The sequence below is a fragment of the Archocentrus centrarchus genome, chromosome 22 (assembly GCF_007364275.1).
Source record: "Archocentrus centrarchus isolate MPI-CPG fArcCen1 chromosome 22, fArcCen1, whole genome shotgun sequence".
In the NCBI taxonomy this organism is placed as follows: Eukaryota; Metazoa; Chordata; class Actinopteri; order Cichliformes; family Cichlidae; genus Archocentrus; species Archocentrus centrarchus.
Window position 1 is genome coordinate 22,110,063 of NC_044367.1, and position 14,019 is coordinate 22,124,081.

General features: G+C 41.2%; 1 protein-coding gene across 5 annotated transcripts in view; it reads right to left on the bottom strand.

Moving 5' to 3' along the window:
- actn1 (actinin, alpha 1) overlaps nt 1-14,019 on the bottom strand; it is a 54,019-nt gene that overhangs the window by 8,752 nt on the left and 31,248 nt on the right. For 3 of the 5 annotated variants that reach the window (XM_030759176.1, XM_030759174.1, XM_030759178.1), the window contains exons 4-13: nt 12,624-12,710; nt 11,877-11,964; nt 8,566-8,644; nt 8,346-8,427; nt 7,531-7,616; nt 2,598-2,690; nt 1,711-1,941; nt 1,026-1,173; nt 707-857; nt 269-377 (exon numbers count right to left, since the gene is read on the bottom strand). In XM_030759176.1, the coding sequence (XP_030615036.1) occupies nt 269-377; nt 707-857; nt 1,026-1,173; nt 1,711-1,941; nt 2,598-2,690; nt 7,531-7,616; nt 8,346-8,427; nt 8,566-8,644; nt 11,877-11,964; nt 12,624-12,710 (1,154 nt within the window). Of the gene's footprint in view, nt 1-268; nt 378-706; nt 858-1,025; nt 1,174-1,710; nt 1,942-2,597; nt 2,691-6,207; nt 6,294-7,530; nt 7,617-8,345; nt 8,428-8,565; nt 8,645-11,876; nt 11,965-12,623; nt 12,711-14,019 lie in introns of all 5 variants that reach the window. The other 2 variants (XM_030759177.1, XM_030759175.1) reach the window with 1 other exon arrangement.

The window sequence follows — 14,019 nt, forward strand, 5'->3', positions numbered from 1 at the left end:
TTGGGGGTTATAGCTTCACAAATAAAGTTTCTAAACTTTAAAGGATTTTCAAGGCCAGTGGGAACCTTGAAATTGTCTTCACAGCTTCTCACTGTGAGGAAGCACTCTTTCATCTCAAAATTTTTGCCCTCACCAGCACCAACACGGGCAGTGGGAATTTAAAACACATTTCTGAGTCATTCAAGATGTTAGAAATTTGACTCTTTGGTAAGTTGTTTAGTTTGGATTCCCTTAGGGTTGTCCCCGAGTCTGTTTTATCCCATGTCACCTGCAGAGCCTCGCTGCGTTTCTGGGTCAGAGCTCCCAGAGCGTCCCACTGGTCACAGATCCGCTGGCAGCGAGCGTTAACACTGGGGGAGTCATAGTAGTCCAGCTCACTGGAGTACAAAACAGACAAGAACATAAGTGATTCATTATCTGCAACAGAGCAGCTTTAACTCACATTAATCATCTTTCATAGATAAGCGTTTTGTTCCTGTTTGTCATCTTGATTTGTTGATTTTGTGTTTTATGTGGCGTGAAATGGGAATGAGCAGAATCTCCTGGATGTAGGCTCAGCTCTTACAGTGCAAACAATGAAGCTGTAAATGCACAGAAGCCCTCAAATTATCCAGCTCTACTTTATCCTTTTATTGATCCATGGAAGGTTACAGCACAATTTTCGATTGCAATCTGTTCACCCCACCTCTTGTTTATAATCTCTTACTTTAACTCCTGTGCAATGGCTGCAATCTGCTCCACGCGATCCTGGTGTGCTGCCAGGTCACTCTCAAAGGCCTCGTGTTTTTTCAGCAAGGCCTTGATCTCTGACAGAGAGGCCGTCTCATAGTCCCGCTTCTGCAGCATGTCCTCTTTACCTGCAGGGGGAGACACAGAAAGTATATCATTAAAGCTAAAATAACACTAAATATCTCCAACCTATACTTCTAGGCTGCAGTTTTACTTCACCTGAGCCATCCAGCACTAAACACAGGAGCTCTTTGGTTTTTTTAGGTTCAGACTGTACTTTTTCAAACAGTAGGTACCTTCAGTCCAGGCTTCATGGATGGCTGCTTTCTGACGGAATTTCTCTGCCAGGTGGTCGAGTCTTTCCAGTCTGCGGATCTCATTCAGGAGCCACTCCTCGTAGCCTTTCTCTGCCCCCTCTAGATTTCCCCACGCATTGTTAATGTCCTGCACGAGGCAAAGGAGAAATGAGCACAGGAACGGTCTAACATAGATTCTGATCTGTTGTGCTGTAAACGCAAAAGAACAAAACAACTTTCGTGTTCTGTGATTACATATATTATTTTACAACTATACACATCCACAACCTAACATTACCTTATTTCAACCTCACATTTACTTTTATGGCTCACTGTCTAGAGTCTCCATTTAGCAACTGTATGTATTCTACTTGAAGAGTGACAAGTTATTCTATTTAGAACAGTCCTCAGCGTGGAGTCCAGACTGTTAAAGCTCATCTGTAAAATGTTAAGGTACTATTTGTTGTTCTATTTGCAATTGATGATTGTTTTACACGTTTTTAGAGGTTAAAAATTAGTTATAATGTTTCCTGGTATCAAATGCCTGCAAACTTCAAGTAAGTTGAGCTAAGTTTTTGGCTATTTCATAAGTCAAAGTTGCTGAAAAGTTTGATAGTTGTACACAGGAGATGTTTGAATTTCAAACTTTTGCAAGTTTGTTCTTTCAGAAACCGCTGTGACCTACCGAGACCATCTTTCCCTCTGAGGGCATGAATGCAGGCCTGTTGCTGAGCCTCAGCTTGGTCTGCAGGGTGTTAAAATTGATCTCCAACTGGCACTTCTCCTGCACTTTGGGTGGTTTGTGGAGGCGGCGATAATCTCTGAAGTCCTCCAGCTTCTGCTGCATGGCCTGCATGGTGTTCTCCGGCATTCGGTTCTCCAGCCAGGGAATGGTGCGACGGATCCACTCCAGTAACTGGGGAGTTTGTATTGTGTGGGCAAGCATATGTATGTGTGCGTGGTAAAGGATGAGATTCAGAGGAGGTAGATGGAGGGAAAATGAGTTCATGGACATGAATAGGGAAGAAGAACCATGCAAATCACAGAAAATGGAGAGTAATGGTTGTCAGAGAGGAAGAAAATGAGATGTAGTGGACGTGATTGCCATGTGAAGAAAGAATAAAAGTTGAGATAATTAGTTGACTAGTTTTTGCATTTTTGGATGTTTTATCCCACTTTCTTTACCATTATCCATAATACATCATCAAATATTGTGTCTAAGCTAATTATGAGCAAAGTCTCTAATGTACTCTTGTATTATGTACTTTATCAGTCTTGTCATCTGGTTCTCTGCTACATCCAGAAACTAATTTTTAAGCAAATGGTATAAAATGAGTAAAAACAGAAAAACTACTACACAATCTGATTCCATCTGGTACACTTGTATGCTTAAAACCTGTTTGTCTGGCTGCCTGGTTATCTTGATCTGCCATGTTTATACCTGTATGGAGCACAAACACCCCCAGGGTTGGGAGGTGAGGGGGGGATGGCTCAGAAAGGGTGGGGAAAGGGGAGGGGGGGGGTAGAGAAGGTGCAGGGCAATTAAAAGGATAAAAACTGGGGTGTGCTCACATCACTGGCCAGCTTCTCATAGTCCTCCATCAGCTGCTCATTCTCTTGGTTGACAGCCAGCACCTTGCAGATCCTGTTGGCCGCTGTCTCTGCCTAGATGGCGGGGGGGGGCGAGGGGGAAACAGAGTGAGACCCACAGCTGAGAGAGAGAGATCACATTTTGAGCTTTGGTGTTTTTCAGCTATCTGTAATGTTCTTTGCATATCTAACTGGTGAGTGCGCCACAAGTGATATATTTGAGTTATTTCTGCCATTCGGCTGCATCCATCCATCCACACTGCCTACAGAAGCACTCCAAGATTTCCCAAATGAGTCATTTTTTGGGGAATGAAGCAATATATCACCAACAGCTCTGCGGGAAAGTAAAATCAGGACAGTCCCTGCATGGTGCTATACCTATAATATAATAATGCCTGGGCTTGTGTGCTGTACTGAGAATGTCAATGAAATTCCCCAAGATTAAATATCTAAGGTCTGTTTCCAGCAGGCTGGACTCTAGCGAGCAACGGTGACAACTCAGATAGTTGTAACAAGGATGCACTAAACTGTACCTGTCACCAGGTGTAGGGGCAGCTTTCTCTCTGCAACGCTGTCTTTTTATAGAACAGCAGCAGCAAATAGTGTTATTTTAGCCTCTCAACCTACATAAAGAGAGCTTCGACCGGAGAAAGGCAGAGTGAAGCCCAGTAGGAAGGGTAACACTTCTGTCACTCTTTATTACCAAATACACAATTCATGAACAAATCACCATGACAATATGTACTCAGGTAACCTGTTGTGTTTAAGAAAATGTGGTCAGGAAGCTCACTGTAAAGAGAAAAGAATTTTGAAAGAAAATATAGGCAGAAACTGAAGCAACATGCATAAAGTCTGGAAAATATGAAGCAGATTTTAGCTGAGAAATGCAGCATACCCAACCAGATATAAACCAGCCTCTTAGAGTGGACAGAAAGACAGAAATCCATCTGTGACTGTAGCAAAAAAAACATCACATTCCATATGCCTCTGAAGTGGTTGACAAGTAAAATTTATTGATTTAAAAGGCAACACAGGCTCGCAGCAGTGTCCTTATAGAGAGTACATAGTCTCAGTAAGCTAGACCTGAGTCTCCCTCCTGCCCTGTTTCATAGCTCACAGACTGGCATCTCACACTGAGGACTGTTTCCAGCCTCTTTTGTTAAGAGATCACAGGGGAAACTTGGCTCGTTCAGAGACATGCTCCGGGGGCTCCACCAGGAGTTGCCTTAAAAGGAGAGCCAGGATGTGCAGGTCGTGCTTCTGTGAGCAAATGTTTGCATGCTGGGCCTGTTTACCGAAAGACTTGAAGAGCCAGGACCTCTTTCATGAATTACTTTGTTCTGACATCACAGCCAGCAGAAGGGAGGGATTATTAAGGTGAAAACCATCTTCCCATTCATCTGTGGTGCCAATGTGGACACTGGCCCATTTTGTGTCTCTTATGTATTATCGGCAGAAGTCCCACAGACCTGCTGCTCAAACTTTCAGGTCAGAGGAAAGTCAGCTTAAAGGGAGAGGACGGCTTGTTTCAGGCAGTGGAAGAACTAAGAGGCTACACCAAGCTACCCAGTATTTATAAGATAAATATTTTTGATCTATGAATCATACAAAACTACTCTAGTAGCTTGATTCAAGCACTTAAATTTGACCCTTTGGGACAAGAGAAACAAATAACAGATTCGGAGGAGGAATCCAATATTCCCTTCTTTTTAGCCTATCTGGCTCTTCAGCTGCTAAAGGTCTGTCCTTTGGTGCAGTGTGCAGTTTAACTGACCTTTTCACTAGAAACAGTGGTTTGCTGCAGCAAAAAGTGACATGAGAATAGTGTGGGAGAGTGTCTGACAATAAAAATAAGAGCTGAAACACCACACAAAACTGAGACAAACTGTGATAAAATTCTGGGTCTCCGGAGCTACATTAACTCTGCTCTAATAAAAAGAGACCATGTGATCCAGTGTTAAGCTAAAATTATTAATTATTGGACCTCAACTTAATATTGGAGCTTGTATAAAAAAGGGGAACTTAATCACATTTTCCCCTAATAACTAAAATGCCATTCAACAAGTGCAATATGTGTGTAACTACAAACCCCACCACAGGGACATCACCTCAATGTACCTAAAAAGTGCGTGTGTGTATATATATATATATATATATATATATATATATATATATATATATATATATATATATATATATATATATATATAAGCCCAGTGTGGAAACCAGAAAATGTAATAATGTAGCATAGAATCTATTTTTGGATAAGAGGACAGGAAGTAACTGAACTGTAACCAGATTATTTGGAATTAAACTTCCTTAAAAAAGAATTTTTTTTAACTTTGTGGAGTTATTGTGAGGATTTCCATGTATACAGACCATTCCAACATGGGAATGGTGTTTATTGCTAAATTTCTGCCCTGAAGGGTGAAATCTGAGGTGTGAAACAGGGGAGGAGTAACTATTCCTCCACCCATAGTTTCTATGTGAAATCTGTGCCAGAACTGTAAAACTGTGTGCCAGCTAGCAGTTGTTTCCAGACTCCTGTTTCTCAGGAAAGAAGCGGATCCAATAAAGATTTTAAATATAGGCAATGTAGCAGATATAGTGCATGTGTGATAAGTCTCTATTACTCGCTGCAGAGATCTTTAGTGGATTTAGCATGTCTTTAGAATAATATATTCCACGGAGAGTGCAGGGACTGGTTGCAGGGATGTACACTGTATCAGGGATCAATGCACTGCTGAAAGAGAGCAGATAAGGAGGATCTGAATAAGGGAGGTTTCCCAGTGGAGGCACCCACAAAAAAAATGCATTAAGCGAGAGCACTTCAAGGCACATAAAATCAGTCCCTAGAGAAGAATTAGATATGATGTCAGGAATGCAAATAGAGTGTGTGTGTGAGTGTTTGTTTTTTGAGTTTGCTTAATGTTTTAATATGAAGTCAAAGCCTTTTCTGCAGAACTAGAAAAATGCTCTTTAACGTATATTATGGCACCAGGAAACATGAAACTTTGCATATGCATCCAAAACATACACGCTGCTTTCTGCTCTAGTCCTCCTGTTAGCTGCTGAATGCTCCATTAGGTTAAATACGTAAACTCTGTGTCTGTCTCCTGGTGTAGAGTGTACCCACTCTATAGTGTATAGAGTGGGCTTTTGAATATTTTTCTTTGGAAAGAGCTGCCTACTGCAAACATGAGGGCAGTGGAAGTGAAAACACTAACTGTAAACAATGATGGAACTGTACAACCAAAACAATGAGCTGAAAATGCTAAAAAGCTCCAGAGCACTGAGGCAAATGCAGTATATTCTGTGACAGTGTCACTTTTTTATAGTACACATGGTCATTTGATCTGTTAACATAAAAAAAAAAAAAAAAAAAACACTAAGCCCTAATAATGTGTGATATTTTTACTCTCTTATTTAAAGCATCCAGCACTTCCTTTCTGTGTCAGTGTTATGGGACCAAATAGTCAAACTTCAATATTAAGTGTAAACAAAGGTTTGCAAAATCAAACGGTAGCTGAGCTGTTAATCACTGCCAAACAATATGGCAGGTATTTCGTGATTTATTTATTGAATTTCTCACCTTCTGTTTGCCTGAGAATGCGTGGTAGTAACACGACACATAAGTCATGACGGCCTTCTCATCTGGCCTCAAGGTGCTAATGATATCTGCCCAGGGAACAGAGGAAAAGGAGAGAGGATAGGGAAGAGAAAAAGGCACAAGAGTAAAAGTGTGCAGAGACAAAAGGGCCAGCAGGGGGTGCAGTCACAAGTTATCTCCAGTTTACCTGCAGTTTGTCTTCAAGTTAGTTTGTTATTAGGGATTCTTAATTTTTCTTGTGAATAGTGAGATATTTGTCTTGATTCAAAGTGGGAGGTGTAAGCATGAAGTGAAAAAGCATTAATTTTATTAGGAGTAATGGTTTCTTGAGTGTTTTAACTTTTTATTTCATTGCTCATGTTACTAAACTTGGCCCGAGGGACCAGCTATATCCCATCCCACACCTCTTTATCTATGATGCAATCCAGAGTCCAGCTGTAGTTTAACTTCTCTCAATGAGGCACACCACTCCTCACCACCCTCTCCAGTTATAAACACAGACATTTTTGATACGTGTTGCTTAAACACAGCTGTGGTGAAATGCTCTCTCTAATGCTGGGCCTCTTAGAGGAACCTGGCTCTGATATAAATTCTACTTCATGATGCTCTGCTTCTCTGAAACTGAGGAGAGATGCAGCACAATCTCACATTTCCTGTTGTACTTCTATGTAAGCTGTCAAACTAACAGACAGGCATTCATTATCTAACTGAGAAAGTCCAAACTAGCACTTCTTTCCTGCAAAGAAACAGGGAAATGGACTCCCAAGTGCAGCCAGACGCCACATATCCAGCCTCCTGCTTGATTATGAAGCACCAGTTTTCATTTTATTCATTCCTTCACCCTCAATTTAAGCTGTCACTCTGAGGGCTGAACATAATCATCCAATTAAACAGTTACATTTCCCCCTCTGTGATACACTTCAGGCTAATTTGTGTCAAACCATAGCTGTTATCATAGCCAATCATCATCACTTGGATCAGATAAACTACGCCACACTTCCCACTCCGCTTTTGATCAGCACCATGAAACCCTAATCAGCGGTGGATCTAATAGCCTTTATAACAAGGTAGACTGGAGACACACTTGCACTCATTGCCTCTAAGAACAGCATGTTTTTGTCCCATCATGCATTTGGTGGTGTGAACCATGCGGAAAGTAAAGAAGAGTGACCCCTGCAGGGGGCGTTGTGCACTGCAGAGAGAGAGGATACCGTTAGGAGAAACACGTGGAGGTACAAAAAAGGGAGGAGGGGAGCGAGGAGGAGGAGGAGGAGGAGAAGGAAGGAGACGCTGCATCCAGGATACCTTCTGGGCGCCTGAGAAGGCGTGGTAGAAGCTAGAGACGTAGGTCATGATCGCCTTCTCGTCCGGACGGGCAGTGCCCACAATGTCTGTGGGGAAGAGAGGACGTCAGGGAGGGGGTGGAGGATAGGGTCGGGCGGGGGTGGGTTGAGGTTGTTAAACAGAGAACAGTTAAATGAAGAAACAGGAAGCAAAACTCGCCACATAAATAATATTTGGAACGAAAAGAAAATCAGTGGCACAGTCCAGATCTGCTTATGTGCTTTAGTTACATCTCTGCAGTCTCTCTTAACAAAAACATCAGTTTTCATGTCTAAAAGTACTTATTGAGCAGAGCATACTTGAAGATACAGGATGACGTCGATCAAGCTTAATTTATTTGTAGAGAAAGAACTGAATATTTACATTTAGTAGAAAATAGCCTCCCCCTGTTTGCACAGCTGCACATGTGAATGTTAAGCCCAAAATATACCCTCTCAGGAATCTGATAAAGTCCAGTTGTTGAAAAGTTGGTTATTTAAAGTCAAAGCCTAGAAATCAACAGAAAAAGGCAGAAAAAGAAATGGTATTGTTCCAAATTCTGTTAATTTTTTGCTTTCCTTGACTCTTTTCTGAAGGCACATTACCTCTGACTGCTGTGAATACTGAGGCCTTTGGTGTGGTTGAAAAGTCGGCATAAAGAGATGTAAATTTACAAAGACTGAGTTAACAGGGCTTTCAGATTTGAACTTCTGAGAGAGTACATTTTTGTTTCTAAACATGGGAGAAAATCTGCTCTTCACGACATCATTTTGCGGTTTGGCTCCCTGCCTGCTCACCTTCTGCATCCAACATCTTGGGGATGTCCAGGTACTTCTCTGCCACGTCGAAGGCTGTGTTCAGGTTGGTCATGGGGTCATCCTGGCAACAGCAACAACCAGCAGATCATCAAGACTTTTTATGCCCAACTTTCAAGGCATTAGAAACAGGTCATCACTTTAGGAGATGTAAGCATGGTAATTCAAGTTTGTAATAGGTGCTGGCAAGCAGCGCACTCACCTTGCGCAATTTTCCATAATCGATGAGCTCTGGACGGTGTCGATGAATGAGTGCGCAGAACCCCAAACCATCTTTCCAGCTGAGAGAACAAGGAAGAGAAACCGTGATCACGGTGAAAGGGAGTCAAAACATAAAGAGATCAGGAAAAATGACAGGAATTTGATTTTAATCAAGACCATTCCCATCCAGTCTTTAATTAGTTTTGTGTAACTCAACCTCATGTTACCATTATCTGCTCCTGTTCAAATAATAGTCCTTTAGAAATTACATGTTTTTTTTTATCCTGAGATATAATAAGACAAGACAGATGTTCAATATATGTTCAGGGCCAAAAGAAGATGAGAATGTGAGGCTTTTTGTGCTTTTCTAACCAGAAAATGTTTAAAACTTGGATATCTGTTGGAATTTGAGTGCAGGAGACTGGAACCAATTCCAAGACAAAGATATTGCTGCTCAGACACTTGTGTACACTGAACAGACGCGGTATCTTGGTGCTGGTTTTCTTTCGTTTGCCAGAGTAATTGTTTTAGCAAGTGGCCTCACTGCAACTTACTAACAGATGTTATGTGGCCCACTTTTTACTATATGCAGAAACCCGCTGGCTCTGTTCTCCACAAATACAATAGAATGCCAGGTTTAATGAATCGTATAAAGCTATTTATAATTTATTTCCAACACTGACTGCTTTTTGCCAGATTTAAAGGGTGCAGCACAACAATCCTTATACAAAGATTATTGGTTTATGAAGGTGATATGCTTTCACATATTGAGGAGATGGGCAGTAATATTAACATTCGGGTGACGTGATGGTTCAGCCACTTGACGCTTTTCAGTCCAGTTTTGTTTTGGCATCCACCAACACATGAATGCCAAATCTTGCTCTTCGGCTGCGAAATTCTCAATTAATGTGCTGAATGTTTTCCATGGGTGATGATTCTGGGCTGCTGGCAGGCCAGTTTAGCACCTGACTCTTTGTTAATAAGTGCAAGATGTGGTTTGACATCGTCTTAATAAAACAAGCAAAGCCTTCCCTGAAAAAGGAAGCAAATGCTTGCTTCAAAACCTGCATACATGGTTTAGCATCAACATGCTGTATGCACTAATATACTTCCATACCATGGGAATGCTGGCCACTTAATTGTTTGTTGATAACAAGCCAGATAGTCCATCTCCTCTTTAACCTGGAGTACAGGGTGTATTCTGCAATTTTTAATTAGATATTATTTTTCAAATTATTTGCAAGTCATTGCATCCTATCATTTTCGGATCCCAGGTGGTAAAATCCAGTACACGCACCTCACAGCTAAATTTGATTTTTCTGTAGCTCAGTGATTGTGTTTTTATTTCCCTGAGATACATTTTTAGCTCGGTCTTCTGTGGCTCATTGATTTCTGCCCTTGGTGCTGAAATCAGTCTGTCTAAATGCAGCATGATAAGATGGAGCCTCACAATATCATCAATCTGGGGAAGTTGGAGAAGATTTATTAGTGCTTTCTGCTTCCAAACAACAAATTAGTGAGATGGGATACTTAATGTATTACTTGCCATAAAAAAAGTGCCTGTAACGCACAAGAGGAGTTTTTACAAGGCTGCTTTTAACTTTGTATACCTGAAGCAGCAGTATTCGAGTGTTCTGGAAGAAATAAATAAAAAATTCTTTACCCTTTCCTCATCTCCTGCCTGAAATGTCCTGCTATCATCTCTCACAGAGAGACCACATCAAAGACCTGGACTCTGCTCAGGCAACCCCCTTCACCGGCCTCTCCCTTTACCTTCTTCTGAAATGACCTCAACTCCAACTTCTCATCTCAGCTTTCATCCACATCTGAGGATCACAGAGGTCCTCTTTCAATAATTCAGCGAACACGGAGGCATTCTGTGATATGGATCCAGGTCTAGCTAAACCTGCTTTTCAGTATGAAATGAAGACGCTGGGATTAATTGTTTGCATACAACAAATCTACAGATAATTACTTCCACTTCCTGCCTTTCTCAGTTAGTCTGCTTTCTGAGGATATCTCTACTGTCTGTTCTTGGTTAAGGGTGTGTGAGCTGCTCTTTCAAGTCTGCTCTGTTTACTATCAGCACTGTCTGAGGCAAACGCTCTCATCTGTACCAAGTCTGAGCTATTTATGAAACTCTTGAGTTATTACGTGTTTATGTAATGCGGGTGTTCTTGAAAATTAATTTCTCATAAAATCGTCACTGAAACAGACAAGCCGAAAACCACATTTTAACTTGAAGCTGTGGTGTCTGCAGATATACTGAAGGTAGAAGGATTCATGCATAAAAAGCTTACAAGTAAGTAAGTAAGTATCATGTGTCAAAAGGGGAATTCCAAATTTTAAAAGCCCTTTATCCAAAGAGGCTCACTCTTTGGATTCTTTGGCATAAGTGTCAACAAATAGTTGCATTAAGATGCCTGAAAGTGCCGGTCCTCAAACACAAACAAAAATTGAACCTAAAATACAGAATTTACATGCATGAAGAAACATATTCTGTGGCAGCAAGTTAAAAAAAAAAAAAAAATCTCTAACAGGATGTCTCACAGCTGGGGTCGCAACCTTACAATCTGCATTGCATTAAGGCTGTGTTACTCGTATATGAGTGTATACAAGTTCACAGTGAGTCATAAAACCGCAAGGCGACGCAAAGCCACCCGTGTTTATATGTGTGCGCACCTGTCAGTCCAGTCACAATAAGCCTACGGTGTTTGAGTGTTTCATCGTCTGTCCGTGATCATGTCCACGCAAAGGTTTGTGCTTTTTCAGAGATTTGTTGTTCTCAAACTTTCCAAAGCAAAGAAAAATAGGAAACGATAACATAATCCAGAGTGGACACAAAAACATTTAACTGTTCTCCTGTGATCCAGCACTGAACTTGTGCTCATGTGATATCTGCTTACTGTACCTCCTGATTGCCACGATTAGCTTCAGTTAGAAACAGAAACATTTCCAACAGTAACAATAACACCTGGGGACAGTTTTTTTTTTCCATTATCTTGTTTTGAGGGTCCTGGTTTGGGTATAAATGAGCATTAGAACAACGAAGAGCCAAATACAAAAATGCACAGAAATTAAATTTTTCCATTAAGGTTCAGACTGCATAAAACTGACTTTAGCTGAGGTGATGTTACCCCTGCTCGCACACATTCTTTAGCCTCATTTTCCCTGCTTGATATCAACATTTGAGCCTCTGACGGCTTTGTTTATGGTTCCATAATCTCATGTGATTAACTGTAACTGCAGCTTAGCATGTGAGTAAAACAACTGTTTTTGTTGCCTAATTTGAGTTTCTCTCCAGAATCATACCTGATGTGAAAGTTCTGGATGTTGACATTCTTGTATGGTGCTGTCTTCCTCTGGCACCACAGCAGGAGACCCTCTTTGGCAGATGTCTCTGTGGTCGGAGAGAAGGGATCATTGTGAAGTTGGAGGAACTCTCAGGCTTTTACTTTGACTCTCCACTAATCCCTGTTTAGTGGTGGATTAAGTGGAGGTGAAGAGAATGGAAAGCATGTGTGACTGCTTGGAGGTTTCGTGCTCTCTTTTTTCCAAATGGTGTTTAGTAACAACCCAGTAAAGTAAAAATGCACCAATACACACAGTGGGGAAACCTTAGGCTGAACAAACTTGATCACATCTGACAGTTAAATTGGATTACCCTGTAAGTGCATTATATACGTTAACTATGGACAGCACCATGTCGCAAACGTTTCCACCTCAATAGAAGAAAAAGCAACCTCGGACACATTCATATACAAATTACCACAAATTGCCTCAAGTCTTTATGAGGTATTGTGCAGCTTTTTAAGCTCAGTACAACACGTGACAAAAGTCTTAACACTGAGACACTGTGTCAATGAAAAGAGTTTTCAACTGCAAATGAAGACAGTGAGCAGGGATTCTTTTCAATAAACCAAATGAATAAGATGCATGTGGAAATGTTCCCACAAACACAACCACACACACACACACACACACACACACACACACACACACACACACACACACACACACACACACACACACACACACACACACACACACACACACTACCTTCCACAGAAATGTCTTGAATGGCAAAGCGGAGGATTATGGTCCAGATCATTCCCAGGGTCATCTTGGCATTGCCATCTACGATCTCTGTAAGAAAGCAAAGCAGTGACAAGGCAAAACATTAAGCAGGTATTTATAGTCTAAAATATATTTCTCAAATCTGGCTTATTTGGTGATTTCCAAGCCAAGAAATGGATTGCTGTAGACTCTGAAACTTTGCCACACAGGGCTTTACAGACTGCATCAATCCTTAGTCCCCTTGATGTGGAATATAAATAAATAAAATCCCTTCTGCAGGGGGAAAAATAAAAGCAAAAACTCTCAAGAAGACAGATGTGTGCAAACAAACAGCGTATTGTCCTGACAGACTTCATATATTGATGTTCAATGTGAAGGTTTCTTATAACAAAAGCGTTTTAAAGACTCTACTAAATTATATGTGTAAATGCATTTACTGTAAATGCTTTTGCAATAAAAGTTGCTTGTATTTCAGATGTCTGGAAATTATTTCCACTAAAATTATCAAAGTTTAAAGATGCTAAAAACACAAGAGAACCATCGGCTATAGTACCTCAGGCCGGCTTAGGCTCTGTAATTAATGTTACAGTAACTGAATAGTTTTTTTATACTTACAAAATGAACAATAACTAAAAAACAAACACCTTTCCTTATATTTCCGGGGATGTCCCTCTCCCTTTCTTTTATAAATGCTTGTGGGGCCAACAGCTTTACGGACTCACATGACCTAACATGCACTTGCACTCGGGCCAAAACACAGAGCAGATATGCTCAGGTTACAGCTCACTCAGAGGGAGGCTGACTTCATTTGCTGCTAAGAGTGCCATAACTCCACTATGTTTTGATCCTTATTTAGTAAAATAGTTGTTTGATATATCAGTGTTCAGAATCTTTTAACCTTGATGCCTAGATTAGACAACATATGGAGCAGCTGAAGGAGTGTGCAGCAAAGCCTTTATCAATGAAACATGTCATGATTCAGTCATTTCAGCCAAGACCTGTTAAGCTGTCAATCAGCTGTGCGCCTGCAGCTGAAGGCTGTGAATGAACTGCCTGCGTCGAGTCCTCTTTGTGTTGTCGATAGGGAAAATCCCCTTCAACGGGTCACCCTGTTTTTGCCCGCCTTCAATAATCATTTGTTTCTGCCGCTAATCCAATAAGGCTTGGAGCAGGGCAGCTCCACTGCCGCTCGACTGTGACGGACGAACTTAGACTGCGAGATGCCAGTCAGATATCTGTACATGTAATGCGGTGCGAAAGACGGCCGTGATACAATTAGGAGGCAGAAAAAGTCGCGCTCGGTGCTTCAGGCTGACACATGCAGATACATGTTGAGATTAGCTCTAATGAACATGACTGATCCACCAGGGGAAGAACA